This window comes from Penicillium malachiteum (genome assembly GCF_028827825.1).
Source record: "Penicillium malachiteum strain IBT 17515 chromosome Unknown utg000005l:1.0-9002435.0:326005.0-9005861.0, whole genome shotgun sequence".
Classification (NCBI taxonomy): Eukaryota; Fungi; Ascomycota; class Eurotiomycetes; order Eurotiales; family Aspergillaceae; genus Penicillium; species Penicillium malachiteum.
In genome coordinates, this window is record NW_026643099.1 from 5,134,560 (window position 1) to 5,150,308 (window position 15,749).

The 15,749-nt window shown below is 46.3% G+C and overlaps 7 protein-coding genes across 7 annotated transcripts; 2 read left to right on the forward strand and 5 right to left on the reverse strand.

Annotated features, from left to right (window-relative positions):
* Nucleotides 1–647: 647 nt before the first annotated feature.
* Nucleotides 648–2,635, forward strand: N7483_011927 (flavin-containing monooxygenase; the record flags this gene model as incomplete). The annotated part of the gene is made up of 4 exons (XM_057095354.1): nt 648–1,261; nt 1,320–1,680; nt 1,729–1,984; nt 2,043–2,635. The coding sequence occupies 4 exons, from the start codon at nt 648–650 to the stop codon at nt 2,633–2,635; spliced, it is 1,824 nt and encodes a 607-aa protein (XP_056941325.1).
* A 627-nt stretch (nt 2,636–3,262) lies between these two features.
* Nucleotides 3,263–4,444, reverse strand: N7483_011928 (lipase family alpha/beta hydrolase; the record flags this gene model as incomplete). Its single annotated transcript, XM_057095355.1, is given in 3 exon segments — nt 3,263–3,304; nt 3,318–3,900; nt 3,951–4,444. The coding sequence occupies 3 exon segments, from the start codon at nt 4,442–4,444 to the stop codon at nt 3,263–3,265; spliced, it is 1,119 nt and encodes a 372-aa protein (XP_056941326.1).
* Nucleotides 4,445–4,850: 406 nt separating this feature from the next.
* N7483_011929 (uncharacterized protein) lies at nt 4,851–5,765 on the reverse strand (the record flags this gene model as incomplete). Its single annotated transcript, XM_057095356.1, has 2 exons — nt 4,851–5,524; nt 5,582–5,765. 2 exons carry the CDS (start codon nt 5,763–5,765, stop codon nt 4,851–4,853), a joined length of 858 nt encoding a protein of 285 aa, XP_056941327.1.
* Nucleotides 5,766–7,374: 1,609 nt separating this feature from the next.
* On the reverse strand, nt 7,375–9,334 carry N7483_011930 (putative PHD and RING finger domain protein; the record flags this gene model as incomplete). The annotated part of the gene is made up of 2 exons (XM_057095357.1): nt 7,375–8,972; nt 9,070–9,334. 2 exons carry the CDS (start codon nt 9,332–9,334, stop codon nt 7,375–7,377), a joined length of 1,863 nt encoding a protein of 620 aa, XP_056941328.1.
* A 1,111-nt stretch (nt 9,335–10,445) lies between these two features.
* On the reverse strand, nt 10,446–11,035 carry N7483_011931 (60S ribosomal protein eL43; the record flags this gene model as incomplete). The annotated part of the gene is made up of 4 exons (XM_057095358.1): nt 10,446–10,509; nt 10,630–10,794; nt 10,911–10,941; nt 11,017–11,035. The coding sequence occupies 4 exons, from the start codon at nt 11,033–11,035 to the stop codon at nt 10,446–10,448; spliced, it is 279 nt and encodes a 92-aa protein (XP_056941329.1).
* A 1,473-nt stretch (nt 11,036–12,508) lies between these two features.
* On the forward strand, nt 12,509–13,990 carry N7483_011932 (saccharopine dehydrogenase family protein; the record flags this gene model as incomplete). Its single annotated transcript, XM_057095359.1, has 5 exons — nt 12,509–12,698; nt 12,769–12,916; nt 12,969–13,041; nt 13,100–13,224; nt 13,282–13,990. The coding sequence occupies 5 exons, from the start codon at nt 12,509–12,511 to the stop codon at nt 13,988–13,990; spliced, it is 1,245 nt and encodes a 414-aa protein (XP_056941330.1).
* A 244-nt stretch (nt 13,991–14,234) lies between these two features.
* Nucleotides 14,235–15,718, reverse strand: N7483_011933 (alpha/beta fold hydrolase; the record flags this gene model as incomplete). Its single annotated transcript, XM_057095360.1, has 7 exons — nt 14,235–14,512; nt 14,577–14,628; nt 14,690–15,017; nt 15,125–15,234; nt 15,302–15,409; nt 15,479–15,531; nt 15,640–15,718. 7 exons carry the CDS (start codon nt 15,716–15,718, stop codon nt 14,235–14,237), a joined length of 1,008 nt encoding a protein of 335 aa, XP_056941331.1.
* Between the last annotated feature and the right edge of the window lie 31 nt (nt 15,719–15,749).

The window sequence follows — 15,749 nt, forward strand, 5'->3', positions numbered from 1 at the left end:
CTCTCCGCTAACTTTAACTAGCTCTCTTTACATACTCAGCTGCGCAGGTGGATTGTTACTCGTATTTGTAGGTGAACGGTTACCTACTCCTCTATGTATACAAGTACCTACAAGGGCACCTAAAGGAGCAGGCTAACTACTGTATAACCTTGAGGCTGCATATGTGGACAAGGAAGGAAAATAGAACTTGAAATATTGGCTAACCGTAAACATGAAGAGGTCAACTGGTCCAAAAACATCCAGTACCCGAGTGGTAAAAAAGAGGTCTATATTGACATTACCGGTAGTAAGAAGCCGGTAACGATGGTAATATTTTGAACTTTCAAGGTTGAAGGTCTACACTACCTTTTGCTAGCCAGTATAGCCGAACTAGACTTGCCAGTATGGTGACCAGTAGTTCCGTTTCCATCGCGAAAAATTCGGCAAACTGATACTCGTTGTCGGAGATAATCACGAGGGGAGAGAGATCGCCATTTTCGTTACTATCTGACTAACAGTATCAAGAAATTCAAAGTTGACAACGACTCGACACCTTTATAATCCCCTAATGAAACATTTAAGACTGATGTATTTCCACCTCTAGATTGTTCAAGTCATCCATATCTGATTTCAAGTTTACTGTTCACTGTTATGCCTGACGTCACAACATGACTGCTTCGACTCCAATCCCAACAAACGGCGAGGTGCCCAGTGCTCCTTATACAAATGGAACTAATGGAATCCACACAACAAAGTCAAAATCTCATCCTCATGTTAACGGAATCAATGGGACTAGCTCTCCTAGTGAATTTGCAATCCCACTCAACTTAGATCATGCTTACAAGCCTAGAAAGCTTCGCGTTGTCACCATCGGAGCTGGCTTCTCGGGTTTATTGATGGCGCATAAGATCCAACATCGATTCCCAGAGCTTCAAGAATACGTCGAGCATACCATATATGAAGCTCGCAGCGATGTCGGAGGTACATGGTTGATCAACACCTATCCAGGTGTACAATGTGATGTTCCGTCACATATATACGCTTTCCCATTTGATCCGAATCCCGACTGGAGTCGATTCTATTCTAGCGGAGAAGAGATCCAAAACTATATCAGAGACACGGTCCAAAAATGGAATCTGGATCGAGATTTGCAACTGAACACGAAAGTTGTTGGTGCGTACTGGGAAGAAGACGCTGGTCGTTGGAGATTGGTCGTTGAATACGACGGAAAGGAGCGCGAGGAGTATTGCGATATTCTCGTTTCTGCGCAAGGAGTCCTGGTGTATGTTGCATTTCCAAAAATATAATTTCAAGAAAAGGTACTAACGAGCTAATTTCAGCCATCATTCATGGCCTGACATCCCTGGTTTACATGACTTCAAAGGCCATCTTACGCACTCGGCCTCTTGGGATCACGATTACGATTACTCGAATAAGCGCATCGCCGTCATTGGGAACGGGTCATCGGGAATACAAATAACTCCACAGATGGCGCAGCTACCTGGAACAGAAGTGATCAATTTCATGCGAAGTCCTGCATGGGTTTACTATCGTGTTCCGCCTTCCAAACATCTTGGACGGGAGGTGGATGATGCGAATCCTGCGTACTCTGAGGATGAAAGGAAGAGGTTCAATGATCCAGAATCGCATAAAGAATATCGAAAAGCGATTATATCTCGAACTAACAAGGCTTTCCGCTTGGTAAGATATGAGCACTCTGCCAAAGAGATAAATCTAACGTTTACCTAGTTTCTCAAAGGCGAGCAAAACGAGGCAGCTGTACGCTTTGGCACCGAACAGATGGCGGAAAAGCTCAATCATGATCCAGATCTCTGTGAGAAGTTGATTCCTAAATGGGAGGTCGGATGTCGTCGCGTCACACCAGGTCCAGGCTATTTAGAAGCTTTCAGTCGACCGAATTGCAACCTCAGTAACAGTCCAATCCTTAAAATCACAGAGAATGCAGTCCATACAGAAGATGGAAATGTATTTGAGTGTGATGTTGGTATGTTTCCAATCACCAGTGAATATGATTCATATACTAAACATGAACCTTCGGATAGTCATATGTGCGACTGGCTTTGATGTTTCCCACTGTCCTCGCTACCCTGTTGTGGGTCAGAATGGCCTTAAGCTTTCAGAGAAATGGGCAGATGAGCCAGAGTCATACCTCTCAGTCTCAACATCTGGTTTCCCAAATTATTTTATAATGATGGGACCAAACTGTCTCGGTGGTCATGGCTCATTGGTTGAGTCCCTCAACTGGACAGGAGATTACTTTGTGAAGTGGATCAAGAAGATCGCCACAGAAGACATCAAATACGTTGTTCCTAAGCGATCGGCCGAAGAGGCATTCGTGAAATACGGTGACCAGGTACATAAGACTCTAGCTTGGACGGGCAGTTGCAAGAGTTGGTATAAGCGAAACCGCGTTGATGGCCGCGTTACAGCCTTGTTTGGAGGGAGTGCTATTCTGTTTCACAGGTTGATCAGTGACCTGCGATCCGAGGACTTTGAGATTGAATACAATAGCCCAAATACTTTCCGGTTCATGGGAAATGGATTTACTGAGTTTGAAATGACGGAAGGGAATGACTTATCTTTCTATGTTGAGGTTGCTGATGAACTTTCGGCTGATGACAAGATTTTAGGTTGACCTTAAGTACCTGATATTTTTCGATATTGATTAATAGATATTTGTCTTTTTGAAATTTTTCATACTTTCATTCAATCTAGCGTCGTAGAATGAGCACTTGAGTAGTAGGTCATACCCAAGAGAATCTTCAACGAAAGAGTAGAGAGAAAATTGATCTTTGCCACCGATCCTCAAATGTACTTCTGGATTAAGGAAAAGGCAACGTATTATCCAAGTTCATTCCAAGATTGGTAAATTATGAATACCAGCAGCCCCTTATTATTTCCATCATTTATATCATAAATGCAGATTCATAAATGGCGAGCATAGAAATCTGGATAGCTCATCCTTCAAGCGATATGTCAACCCGAAGAATTCCTAACATCTGAAGCGTCTACCTTCCTTGGGACACGCTTTCAGTAGATGAGTAGATTTGCAAATTTTGCAATATCCTATCTTCGAAGCTCCTGTCGGCTTCTTCGTATTGTATGATGACCAATATTGAGTCCAGTTTTGAAGAAGTTTCCAAACTGGCGAATATCTTTGGCTCTCCTCAAAATCAAATTTCACCATGGTTTTGTGGTCACCTGGAATGAAGTTGGTTTCCTCTCCTTGTACATATAGCATTGCTGACTCTCTTGGTACAATCTAGAAACAAGTATCACTGAGGACGTACTCTTTCGGCGAGAGCTAGAAGACTTACTGGGAAAGGAAGACCAGGAAATGCATCTGCTTCACAGAATGAAGCGATTTTTAAAAGACTAGTTCGAGCCAAGAAGGAACGACTGATTTCTTCCAATTCGTTTGAATTGGTACTGAGTGCTTTCATCAATGGCTTCTTGATCGCCTGGCCGGGTAGGAGGTAATTCACAGTGCTGCTGGCTATGTTCGCTATCGTTGCAGCGTGAGACCCACGATGTGGTGTGCCCAAGAAGACAACACCCTTTATTTGGGAAAGAAGCTCCCCATATAATGTCGAATTTTCATAGGCTAATGTTATCGCCCTTTTAGCGATAATCCCACCTAGAGAATGACACACAAATATGATAGGTTGTTTTCGCATAATTGGTGTATGTCGATCATTCTTCAGGCGGAAAAGAAGATCATTAGCAAAATCAGTGATACTCATGACATTTTTGGAAAATAGCCAAGAGGAATCATAGCCGAAAGTCATAATTCGAGCGTTTGGGATTTGATGTGGAAGGAAATCTCGAAGCCAGAGCTTTTTGTTTGGAGCGGTCCATGTTTCATGTGCATCGCCTCCGAGGCCATGTATTGCAATTATGCTAATCAAGATCAGCATGGGATTCCATGAATACCTGCTTATTTGACATACTTGACAATGTCTTTAGCATTTGGATCTTGGTCTTTCAAAACGAATAGACCGAATTTCTCATGAGTCAAAGCTGCTAAAAAGGTCTCTGGAGGCGGAGGCAGTTGGATTTGAATCTTTGAAATCTTAGGAAGAGTCTCTGAGCAAGAAGCGCTCGGTCTTTCTTTGCTGATATTTCTCTGAGGCTCATCTTGTGGTGTTTCGGGGGCTGTATCTAAGCCATGTCTCGTTGCAACACGCGTCTCTGAGAAAGTCCAGTTCCTCAGTGGATTCATCCACTCTCTGGGGTTGCAGTTTGGCTTTGTTCTTGGCTCTTTCTCTCGATTTCCAGGAATGGCAGGATTCTCTCGTGAGGCTCCATTTGGGCCGGCGGGGCTGGGGCTGATGTATCGGGCCGACCCTGCAGGTACCTCTCCTGTTGGTGTATTTTTATTTCCGATGCATGTTCTACCGCGTGAACGAGAGCGAGATGATCTTTGTGGGGCCTTGAGACTCATTTCCTTTAGATTCAAGCTCTAACACATATCAATCTCGGTCGTAAGAGAGAGAAGAAATTATGTTGTTGAGGGGGTTTCCAAGGTTTGGGTTGAGCCCACCAATGACCTGCAGGTAGCGTGGGGTATGTACTGATGCACATATCCGGGTGTTGGACGGAATAATTCCTCTTCTTGAAAAGCTCTTTACCTAGGTAGGTACCTAGATAGGTACCATCATATGTCTGCCCGACTCCATACATAGAAGGCAGCAAAGCCCAAGCTTGGAATACTACCTGGTGAATTCCAGTTTAGTATACAACGACCACCGATGATCAAGGACGAGTTGATTGTTTTTGAACTTGTATTCATGTTTTGCTGTGTCAATATTCATTTAGATTAAAAATTACAGGATATTATCTGACATGGATCATTCCATCTCATGGACTTCACTATTGGTTGTCGTAATTCCACTTTGAGATACCGAGGCCGAATCACGGAACTTCTCTACTTTCCTTGTCGCGACCTCATTCACCGGCAATTCCACTAAATGTCTTGCCTGAAGCTCCGTTGAGCCTATAGGATGTGGATCATCCGAGGCGAGAGCCACTCCCCGTCTTTGTCTTCGACGCCAGTACCAAAAGGCAATGAAAGCCATAATCAGGGCGGCAGCACCGACTCCAACGCCTACACCGACGCCGACACCAATGGCAGTTGGATTAGAGGATTTGTGGTTCGATGTAGAGGATGTAGAGGAGGTTGATGAGGGTGATGTGTTTGTTGTGGCGGATGTAGCTGTAGCTGTAGCTGTAGCTGTGGCACTCGCTTGACCAGTGCCTGTCACTAAGCCAGTTGCGGAGGCTGTTTGAGACGCTGAGATGGCATCAGACTTGTCTCGAACGTAGAAAAGCGGACTCCATGCTCTCCAGCCGTTATCGTCATCTCCACGAATAGCTCCTCCATCAAATAACCCAATCTGGTATTGCGGGTTGGACGTGTTGAAGTCTGAGGGTATCGCCCAGGTATATTGCTCGAGGGTACAGTTGGCTGTGGCGTTGTAGATTAATTGGTAGAGGCTGCTATCCTTTGAGAATGTGGCATCGGCTGAAAATCACCTTGCATTAGTCTTTGAAATTCCTTTCATCGTGCAGCTGTACTTACTAACAATTGGATCGACAAGACCTCCGCCTATGCGACCTAGTGAGATATTCAAAGGAAGACTTCCATTCAAAATCGCGCCCCACTGCAAGGTCCAGGACTCGCCCGGGTAAAACTCGTTGTTTTCGGTATCGGTGAACCCATAGAATGTTCCGTCTGTGCAGTTTGTATATCCATTGGTCGACATGATGCCACTGGTAGTGCCCAGGTGGTCACACGAGGACCTGAAGGTCGAATTTTATATGGAGCCTGTGGCTGATAAAGAAGGGAAAGGAGAAACGCGACTCATGCGAGGACTTGGAAGTCCTTTTTTACCCACTGTGTTAGTTTCAAATCTTATTTTCAGGAGTTTCCATCCCACTGGTAGTGCTGATCGCAGGCTTGAATACACTGCCCACTCCCCAATAAGCATGACCCACTTCAGCAGACTAGAGCAGGTTCATGGAAGCCAATTAACTTTGGAAAAATAATGGCATATTGTGGCTTTGAATTCCATGAATCGAGGCATATCGGCCTTTGGTCATGTTTATCCGGCTCTGCATGCTTCGCTGTAAGAAGCAGGGCCAAAGCTAGACTGATACTGAAGTTATCGGCAATAGCAGTCGATATTTTGTGGCATCGGGTGTTGAATCCGTTACTAGTGCTTATTCCAATACAAGCTAGTACCGTTCGATGCCCACTAATCTAAGAATCTAAATTAGTATGGAGTACGAAGTCTCTTTAATCCAATCAAGACCTCAGGAGCGTCTTACTCGAGCACTCAAGAGCCAAAAAATAATTTATCCACTGTGTTTGCCAACTGGTTGATACAGAGGACTCTTGGAACCTTGGAAGAGCACTTGTGCAATGATCAATGTTGGAAGGATTTCACCAGTGATCATTAGTAGTCTAGGCCTTAATCAAACTGACACTTCCCAGAAGAACTCCGAATAAGATTGATATCTCTTAATCTCTCTTTTTTTTATTAATTTATTTGTTTTTCTTTTGCCTGGCTTTCTTATTTCGCGGCCCTTCTTCAAGTTCAAGATGATCTCCCCGTATCATTAGAAAATAGAATTTATACGAGCCAACCTACACTGTATGCTCCAGGTCTGCCCAATGCCATTTTCAAGACGTAAACACCATCTCGTATCAATATGTAGCCTTTTTTTCTCTTTTTTTTCTGCCCAGACCACCTCCTCGCTCTTATCAATTGGTGTATAAGATTTGAAGTGCGGAGAGTGGGTCAAGTGGAGTTCAGGGTCAGGACCAAAATGACGATATTCGCTCGCTTGATGGTCACTCCACAGGGCAGGCAAGGAAATGCCACAAAGCCGGTCAACTGGTCTATTCAGATATTCAAGTTGGTATCATTGGGACAGTCACGGTTTTATGAAAGGCTTCAAGTTAAGAGAGGTGCATGGGACAAAAGGATCGACATCTAGCGGTAAATTGCTAGCCTTGGCAGCCTTGAAAGTACTAGTACTAGAAGGATTTAGGAATCGCACGGTTTAAATGAGAACCCGGCTTCAAATGTCAACATTTGAACCACAATAGAGTCATTCAAATACAAATAATCATTAAGAATAAAACACCTATCCCAGAAAACAAAACACCACAACACACAGAGAATAGGAAGAAGAAAAGAAGTCAAATAAGAAAAGAAACACCAGGTAGCCCCAGATGTGCTGTTAATATCCCACCAATGCAAAGACATCTCGAATGGGCCAAACGCCAGATGAGTGGTACATCGCCAGAATGTAGTCCAAGTCCGCTGAGAAAAACGCCTGGAAAATGCTGAAGTCATATCATCGCAATCATAATACATCACCCTCACTTTCAGATGCCGCCATGGGCTGCTTGTCTTTCCTTTTATTGGGAATAGAGTCCAAAGCTTCTTGAACTTCGCGCTTTGCAACCTGCTCTAAATGGAGGCGAGATTGAAGATCGAGTGTCTCAATAGACCCGACGCGCTCATATAGCTTCCGTGATATCGTCCTGTTGATCTCCGTATACTGCTCCTTGGAGACGGCCTTTTTACGGTAGTGAGGCTTGATATAAGCTCCGACCATCTTCTGGATCGTGGATTTGACGGTCAGAGAGGGGCCATGGCGGTTGGGAGAGGAATCGGGAGATCGAGATCGGGCTAGGTCAAGAGCGCGCTGAGGGATGCGAGAACGGGGTCGAGTCGCTCCACGCTGCGGAACTGTATCATCGGGGGTTGGGGACGCATCAGGGGCCCCCGAGAATGAAACCTCTGGTGAAAATGGAGGCGAGGATGGCTCGGCTGGGGAGGATAGTTGGAGAGGGGAAAGAGGCCGGCTTCGTGAAAATGGAGGTGGGGTCGTAGATGAATATCGAGGAGAGGAGTGGCTTGAAGAAACAGGAGAGATGGATGGGGATGATGGACCAGGGGTAATATGGTCGGTAGGGCCGACAGAGGTTGGAGCTGAAGGGCCAACTGAAGCAGCATGGCTCGGTGTAGACGCATCTTCAACCTCTTTCAACAAAGATGACAAGAAGCTGGGCTCGCCCACAGTGGGGGTGGTGCCATTAACCCGCGCATTCGAACTCGCAGCTTTGGAAGGTTCGCCATTCTCTTGAGCTAAAGCGGCAAGCTCTTGTGGTCTTCGCGTGCGGGGTCGTTTCAATTTCCGCTGCGGCTCTGAGGGTTCGGGTGACGGAGACAAGGTCGGCTCTTTGCGCTTGCGGGCAGCATTTGGATTATTCTCGATCTCACGAGCCCTTTCAAACGCATTCCAAGCCCGCATCTCCTCCAATGACTCCGGCTCTGGAGTAGGAGCTCTGGGCGCTCTCGGTCTGGATGGTCTGGTAGGCTCGATGTCAAAGAGCGAGGCCGTGTCACGAAATCGATTGCCTCCGCCCTGGCGTTCGGCGATCTGAAAGCGACGTTGCCATGCTCGGAATTCACGTTGATTGGACTCTTCTGACTGACGCTGTGAGGCTTGCTGACGAGCAGATTGCTCATCACCATCGTGAAATGGGAAGTCGAGGTCGATGTTAAGACGGTCCCACACAGATTGCCAAACACGGGCCCAATGGAGAGAGTTGACCTGGTCTCGGCGCCGTGTCCGTCGCTGCGAAGCTCGATGCCGACGAGTGGTGATTTCACTTGTATTGGCACGGCCAAACAACGATTGTCCATCATTTTCGGACTGACACCTTGGGCAGTACCAATCAGTGGTGGATATTTCTTCCGTCTCTATGCAGTATACATGACAAGAAGCATCGGGACAGTCTGAACAGACAACCATGACATCCTCATTATCAGTACGTCCACATACTATGCATGGCTGCAGGTCACTGGGCTCCTCGTCGTCTTCGATTATCATAAGAGGGTCAAGGTCGGCAACCTGTACCCGATCCTGAACGGCATACGATGATGTGACCGTGCCTATATATTTTATCAAAACAAGAATCGTCAGTAGGAGATACAAAACAAACTTGAAGATGGGAACCCTCTTGGAACACAAGGGACATGTATGACATACCTCCAGGCTGATCACTCAGTTCAACCATATTAAAGTTCCGCCGACATATTGGACAGCTATTTGCCCGTTCCACCCAAGGCTTCAAGCATTCATGGTGAAAGATATGACCGCATGGTAATAGCTGTGCGATCTCGCCCTGATCCCTTTCCTCGAGACCCTCCTCCGCCTTGGCCGTGGCATCGTGGAGATCAGATCTTGGCAGAAGCTCGGGATCACTGGCGCTTTCGCCAAGGTCGCCTAAACAAACAATGCAAGTGTCGGACATGGACAGGTATAAAGCCAGAGGAAGGAAGGCTGAGCGGCGGCATTAAGAGTGTTTGGGGAACCAAGTGTATGGAAGAGGAAGAGAAGGTGTGGGGAGCAGAAAGCCGGGCCTTTTGAAGGTGGGCCGGGCGTTCCAGTCTAACGCAAAACAGGGCGGCAACGTGACAGACAACGAATCATCTGCTGCTGCACAATTACAGGTGGACAACCAGTGGGAATGAATCAAATGAGAAATACAGTCAAAGCGAGACGAGTCATGCTCATCAATTCTACGCTGCCTAAAAATAGGCTCAGCTGTCTTCTGAGGGCATTTCTGTGCATACTAAATTCCAGATTATACTTCTCTAGACAACCACCATGATTGTCCCCTTGCTGTGAGGTAGTAATCCCTGGCCCTGATTCCAAGATGACTACATAATAAAATTATATTCAAGGCGGTGATATTTACTTTCCTGGTTGTGAAGCACCTCCAGCTGTCTTATATGCCGATGGCAATCAAATCTCTCATTTTGAGCGAAGGTGGGATATTCATGTCAGGTGATGTTGAAACGTGATGGGGCCAAGGATGAGAGATAGAATCGATTACAATCACCCTGGTGTACTGCACCGAAGTCCGAGGTGGGCCCAGACTACGGAATACACAGTAAATGCTCTTGGATAAGAGATTCTACAAGACACAAGGACGTCACCAATTGACCAGTCAAATAACCTTTCAGAACTATTCGAAAGGAGAATTTGGCAAATCACGCATCGGAAATTCATGGAATCTACTCCATAGGCGAGTCCACTGAGAGGAGACGCAAGGCATCTACGACTACTGCCTTGGTGCCGAAAAGCTTCAGGAGTAGCGTTGGTACTGGGCTCAATCGTCCACAGGCGGATAGACACGGTCGCAGAGATTGAAATACCGAGATCTTGAAGCGAGCGGATGGTCGGACAGTGGGTGAACGGGACTAATTTGAGCGAAGTGTTGTATTCCACTCGAAGGAAAGAAGCAAATCCAGATTACGTGGGAACTCGTGCGATGCAAAAACTCGTTTAGATTTCGAAGTTGTTCATTTTTGGTATTCAGGCGTAACCGTAGAGAAAAAAGGAAACCACGTCATCCAAATTTAAACCTCAGCAATCTCACGGAGACGACGGATGGTGGAGCGGGTGGCAGCGGCGGCAGGGGTACTGCAGTGTATGTCATGGTTAGTTTCCAGTTTCATTCCTCAAACTCAATCAATTCTGGCGTTGTTTCCCGATCGTGGCGTCCAGAATCTGTCGAGGGGTGTTGTCTTTTGGGCGACTTACGAGACGGTGTAGGCACCACCGGCGACGACCTTGTTGCAGCCCTTGCACTCCCAGATACCAACAGCCTTACGCTTGACGGTGTTCTTTCCGCAGAAGGTGCAGATGTAACGGGCGTGCTGGGTGACTTCCATCTTCTTCACCTGCTTACGCAGGGAGGCACCGTATCTGTAGGGATATGGTCAATATTCGATTTCTTTCGTGTGACTAGTCGCTTTTCTCGATCGAGGAATCATTTTTTTCATTCGAGGGCGAGGGCGAGTTCGGAGAGCGGGCGGTCATACCTGACACCATATTTACCGGTGATACCGACCTCTAGAATGGAGTTAGCAATCTGGGAAAAAGAAATGACTTCCTGGAGACGGAAATATGAGGTTTAGAGGTACATACTCTTGGTGCGCTTGGTCATCTTGTCTGCTTGTGCGGCTGGAGTTGAAGATGGATACAAAGCAGTTCGGAGAGAGGTCTCTGAAGAGTGGTTGTGGGTGGGCTCGCTTAGGGCTATTGGGGCTTGGCGGTAGTGCGGTCACATGATGATAATCGAGATTCGCAATATTATGTCATTCTTGATCTACACGTGACATGTGGAGTAGTACTCCGTTTCCGTAACCCTGGAGAGGACCTTGGGGTTGATTTTTATTGGCTACTCATGGTATTAATTCTTCACACGTCTATCTATGAACTACATATCTTTTCTCATGATGATGCTAATATCCTTCTAACAAGCCTGGAATAATACAACATTCCAAAGCTTGATTTTTTGTAAGCGGTCACTTTCCAGTGAGCTAGTGGGGCCATCACGGTCTGGAATTAGTTTGAAGATTCCACTCAGGGAGTCTTTTCAGCACGCTCCTTTCTCCGGATTCTCATGCGCTACTAGCATCGGGCAGAGCTCTCATGGCGTTGCTCATTGCTTTGGCCGCACTAGCGCTCGTCCTCGAGGTCTGGGTCTCACGGCGTCGGACACATTGACATTCCGAGCTTAGGAAAACAGAAAATTATGGATGAAACATTCATTTAGTACATAACCGTCATCTCCAGCCTGAGACAAAACTATGACCTCATCTCAACCTTGGAAGTCTTCAAAAATGTTTCTAGGGAACAAGTGAACTTGAAATCTACTATCATCATAATGATATAAATTCAAGTTATACTCATTTTAAGACACCGTGACTGGAATACTAGTAGATACCTGCTGGTGCCAGTGCCAGTGATCGTTTATCTCTCATACGTCTCCTACTTGCCCAGATGGTTTCCCATGCCAGTGGAGCATCATACAACCTTGGAAGTACTAATACTGACATTTGAATGAATAAAGCTTTATTTTTGAAACTACTTAAAAAAATCCACATTAAGCGATGGCTTGCAATGAAAATTCTCAAGTGCTGCCTCAACAGCTCATTTACTGCGCTGGTTGTCTCATTTCAAGATCCACTATTGGCTCCATCATGGCTCGTAGTACAGCATATATGATACACTTGCCTAGTAGATTTAGCTAGTAGCCCTAATATGTACTTCATCCTCATGTATCTATATGACCTCGTTATAGTCATTTATCAAAGATAATAACTGCAGATCTTGGATATCGCATGTGCTAATGGTATTTTTAGATTCTCAACACAACAGATTGTCGGCGTCATAAATCTCGCCGATCACGTGTCTCGAAATTCACGGACGCAAACGCTATGATACGGCTACGGCTTAACCGCATCTCCGTTATTTTTGTGCGGCACCTCTTTTAAAGCCCGTACTCCCCCTCCCAATATCACCTGGGCACTGAACGATCTCTCACCGATACTCGTGCCGAGGAGCTAGCTTGTGACCCGCTCAGAGCATAGTCCCGCGCAAGTGGAGCTCCCTTCGAAAACACCACTCGACCACAATGGCTTCTAACAGAGAATATGACTTGGTCCTTCTGGGCCCTACGGGCTATACTGGGAAATTCTGCGCCGAGCATATTGTGAAGAACCATCCTACTGATCTGAAATGGGCTGTGGCAGGCCGCTCGGTAAACAAGATTGAGCCTATTGTTCAGGAACTGAAAGCACTCAATCTAGATCGCCGTGCGCCAGGTATGTGAGGAGATTTACAACTTCTCCGCCGATAATTTAACTGGTACAAGCTTCTGATCGTCAATTCTAGATGTCCTCCCTGTCCAATTGAATTCTGCAGAGCTAAGCGAGCTTGCTCAAAAGACAAGACTGATCATCAATTGCATTGGCCCTTACCACCTTTACTCAACTCCTGTTGTGGAAGCTTGCGCAAACAATGGGACTCACTACTTGGACGTGTTAGTGGTGCCATCCCCTCCATTAAGTTCCTCTAGTAATTGACACTTGCAGGACTGGTGAAACACCCTGGATCAAGCTGCTGATTGACAAGTATCATGAGACGGCTAAAGCTAATGGTGCCATTGTAAGTTTTCTGTCTCTCTTCTCGGCACGCTCTAGCTAATTATTCATATCTTTGCTAGATAATTCCAGCTGTCGGTCTGGAGAGCGCTGCACCCGATATTCTTGCGTGGTCTCTTGTCAAGCGAGTCCGCGAGGATCTCTCGTCACAGACCCGTGAGATTATCAGCTGCCTTAAAGATATCAAGTAAGTTGACAAATTCCATGCGATATCAAAGATTCATCTCTAACAATTGCTCCAAAGATCCTCGGGGCCCAGTGGCGGCTCTCTCAACACCGTTCTTAGCGTCTTCGACTGGCTCCCAACACGTGAACTTTTCAAAGCTATGAGTCCATTCTCGCTGACAGGATCAGGACCATTGAAGCATGTTCCCAGTGACTCAATAATCACTAAGATCTTCGGTGTACGCTCCATTCCTGACTTGGGCACCCTTGCAACCTCACCAACCGGCATGGCCGACATGGCTATCGTGTATCGCAGCAGCACCCTTATGCCTGAGCTGTACGGAAACCGCTTTGTCTTCCACCAGTTGCTTTATGTCCGCAACTTCCTCGTTGGAATGCTGTTCCACTTTGGCCTCAACCTTTTCCTGGCATCTCTCATCTTCCCGCCTGTGCGCTGGCTAGTGCGCAAGCTTGTCTTGGCTCCTGGTGTCGGTCCTAAGCTAGAGGACTCTCGCAATGATCGGGCGGAGCTCCACGCTATCGCCACTGCGGATCAGAATAAGCCAAATCCAACGCGCGTGTTTGGTAGGCTGTCATATGAAGGAACCATGTACGTCTTTACTGCGGCGCTTGTGACAGAGGCGGCTATGGTTGTTCTCAATGGAGAGGACAAAGTCCGGAAGGTTTCTCGCGGTGGTATCGTCACTCCTGCTACGTTGGGCCAAAGCTATGTGGATCGCCTGGACAAGGTCGGTGTCCGCATTGAAACCAAGGTTTGGGATGTCTAGAACGGATAAGAAAATGAAGCCCTATACATCCTAGTCGCTATCATTTCTTCTCTTATCGCTTCAGCTTCTTTGGAACTTTGAGTTACTTTATTGGCTGTTTTGTTACGATCTCTACGCCTGTCACGATGATTGAAGGTCCACCAGACATAAAATACCATATACCTAGCTTTACATAATATTCGTGAGAATCAAACCTATTCAATTGTCACTGGTTTTTGTTCATAGTGATATTCATTGATCCTTCTTAGAGTTTCTCTGCCGGCCTTCCTGCAAAGACGATGTCCTTCAGCCATCCAGAAATAATGGCATTCACTTCTGCGGGCTTCTCCAACAATGCCCAGTGCGCGGTATCAACACTCTTCATAATAACGCCAGGAATTTCCTCCCTCATACTCTTTGAAAGATGAGGAGGTAAGACCGGGTCTCGAAGAGCCTGGATGAAGAGCGTAGGAATAGTGATTTTTCGACCAACAATGCTCTCCTCATCATCGAAGTTGACCTTCCGGGTTCTGTACCAGTTCACTATTTTTTGTTAGTCATATCCAAATAAGACTTAAGAAAGACAAGATCCGATACAAATACATACATGGTCCGTGAACACCATTCCTAGAGAACTCTGTGGCATAGTACTCCAATTCCTAATAAAGGGGACAACCAGTCAATCATCTCCCATGAAGCTGAGATGGAACGAAACCTTACCTCTTCGCTCAGCAAACGTTGGGGCTTCAAGGTCATATACCTATCCAGAAGTAGACCCTCCTCTACGGTAAATCCCGTTTTCCCATCAGGCGTTCTGCCTCCATATAAAGCCGTGAGAAGCTGCTTAATCTCTTTTCGAGACTTGATGACCTTCTCTAACTCCCCACTTGCAAACTGCACCTGGTAGGTCAAGTTCGGTGCAACACGCACAAGGTCCTCCAGGGAGATGAAATCCTTCTTGAGTCCAGTATGTGGTACACATACGGTAAAGAGGTGGGTGATTAGATCTGGATGCCAGAGAGAAATGCGATAAGCCAAGAAAGCACCCCTGCAGTAGATAAAATATACCAGTATAAGCATGCGATGAATGACCAAGAAGGCAGTATAGTACCTTGAATCTCAAATACACCGAGAATAGTGTCAAGTGGAACTCACCAATCATGCCCACCTAGGATTATTTTAGATTCGCCTAGATGATTAGCCAGGGCTTTGATGTCGTCTGCGCAGCTCTTGTGTCCGTACTCGGCAACATCATCAGGTGCATCCTGGCAATAAAAGTGTTAGTAATTTATTCTAACATGCATTCGCGGATAAAGTAGATTCTGGCCTTACTGTACGACCATAGCCTAGGCAATCCGGTGCGACGACTCGTAGTCCCATATCAACCAGCATAGGGATCTGGTATCGCCATCCCATTGAGAGATCTGGGAATCCATGAATCTAAATTCATCGGCATTAGTTACTGTGGAAGCCTCCGACAAATTAGTATACTGTCGATTAGACACTCACCAGGAAGATAGTAGCTCGGTAGCGACCGGATTCTGGTTGACTGAGAAGGTAACCTATACCAAGTGTTATTGAAGTGTTCTTACATTTTCCAAGAGAACTTGAATCCACCCGAGCAAGCTCCTGGGTATCGGAACATACAAGAGATCCAGGAATGTACTTACCATATTTACGACCGTTCACCGTGGCAGATTCGTGCTTCACACGCGAATCGCCCTGAACGCGAATCTTGTCAACTGGCATATTGTGCAAGTCTCCAGTCTTAGAGGTTCAA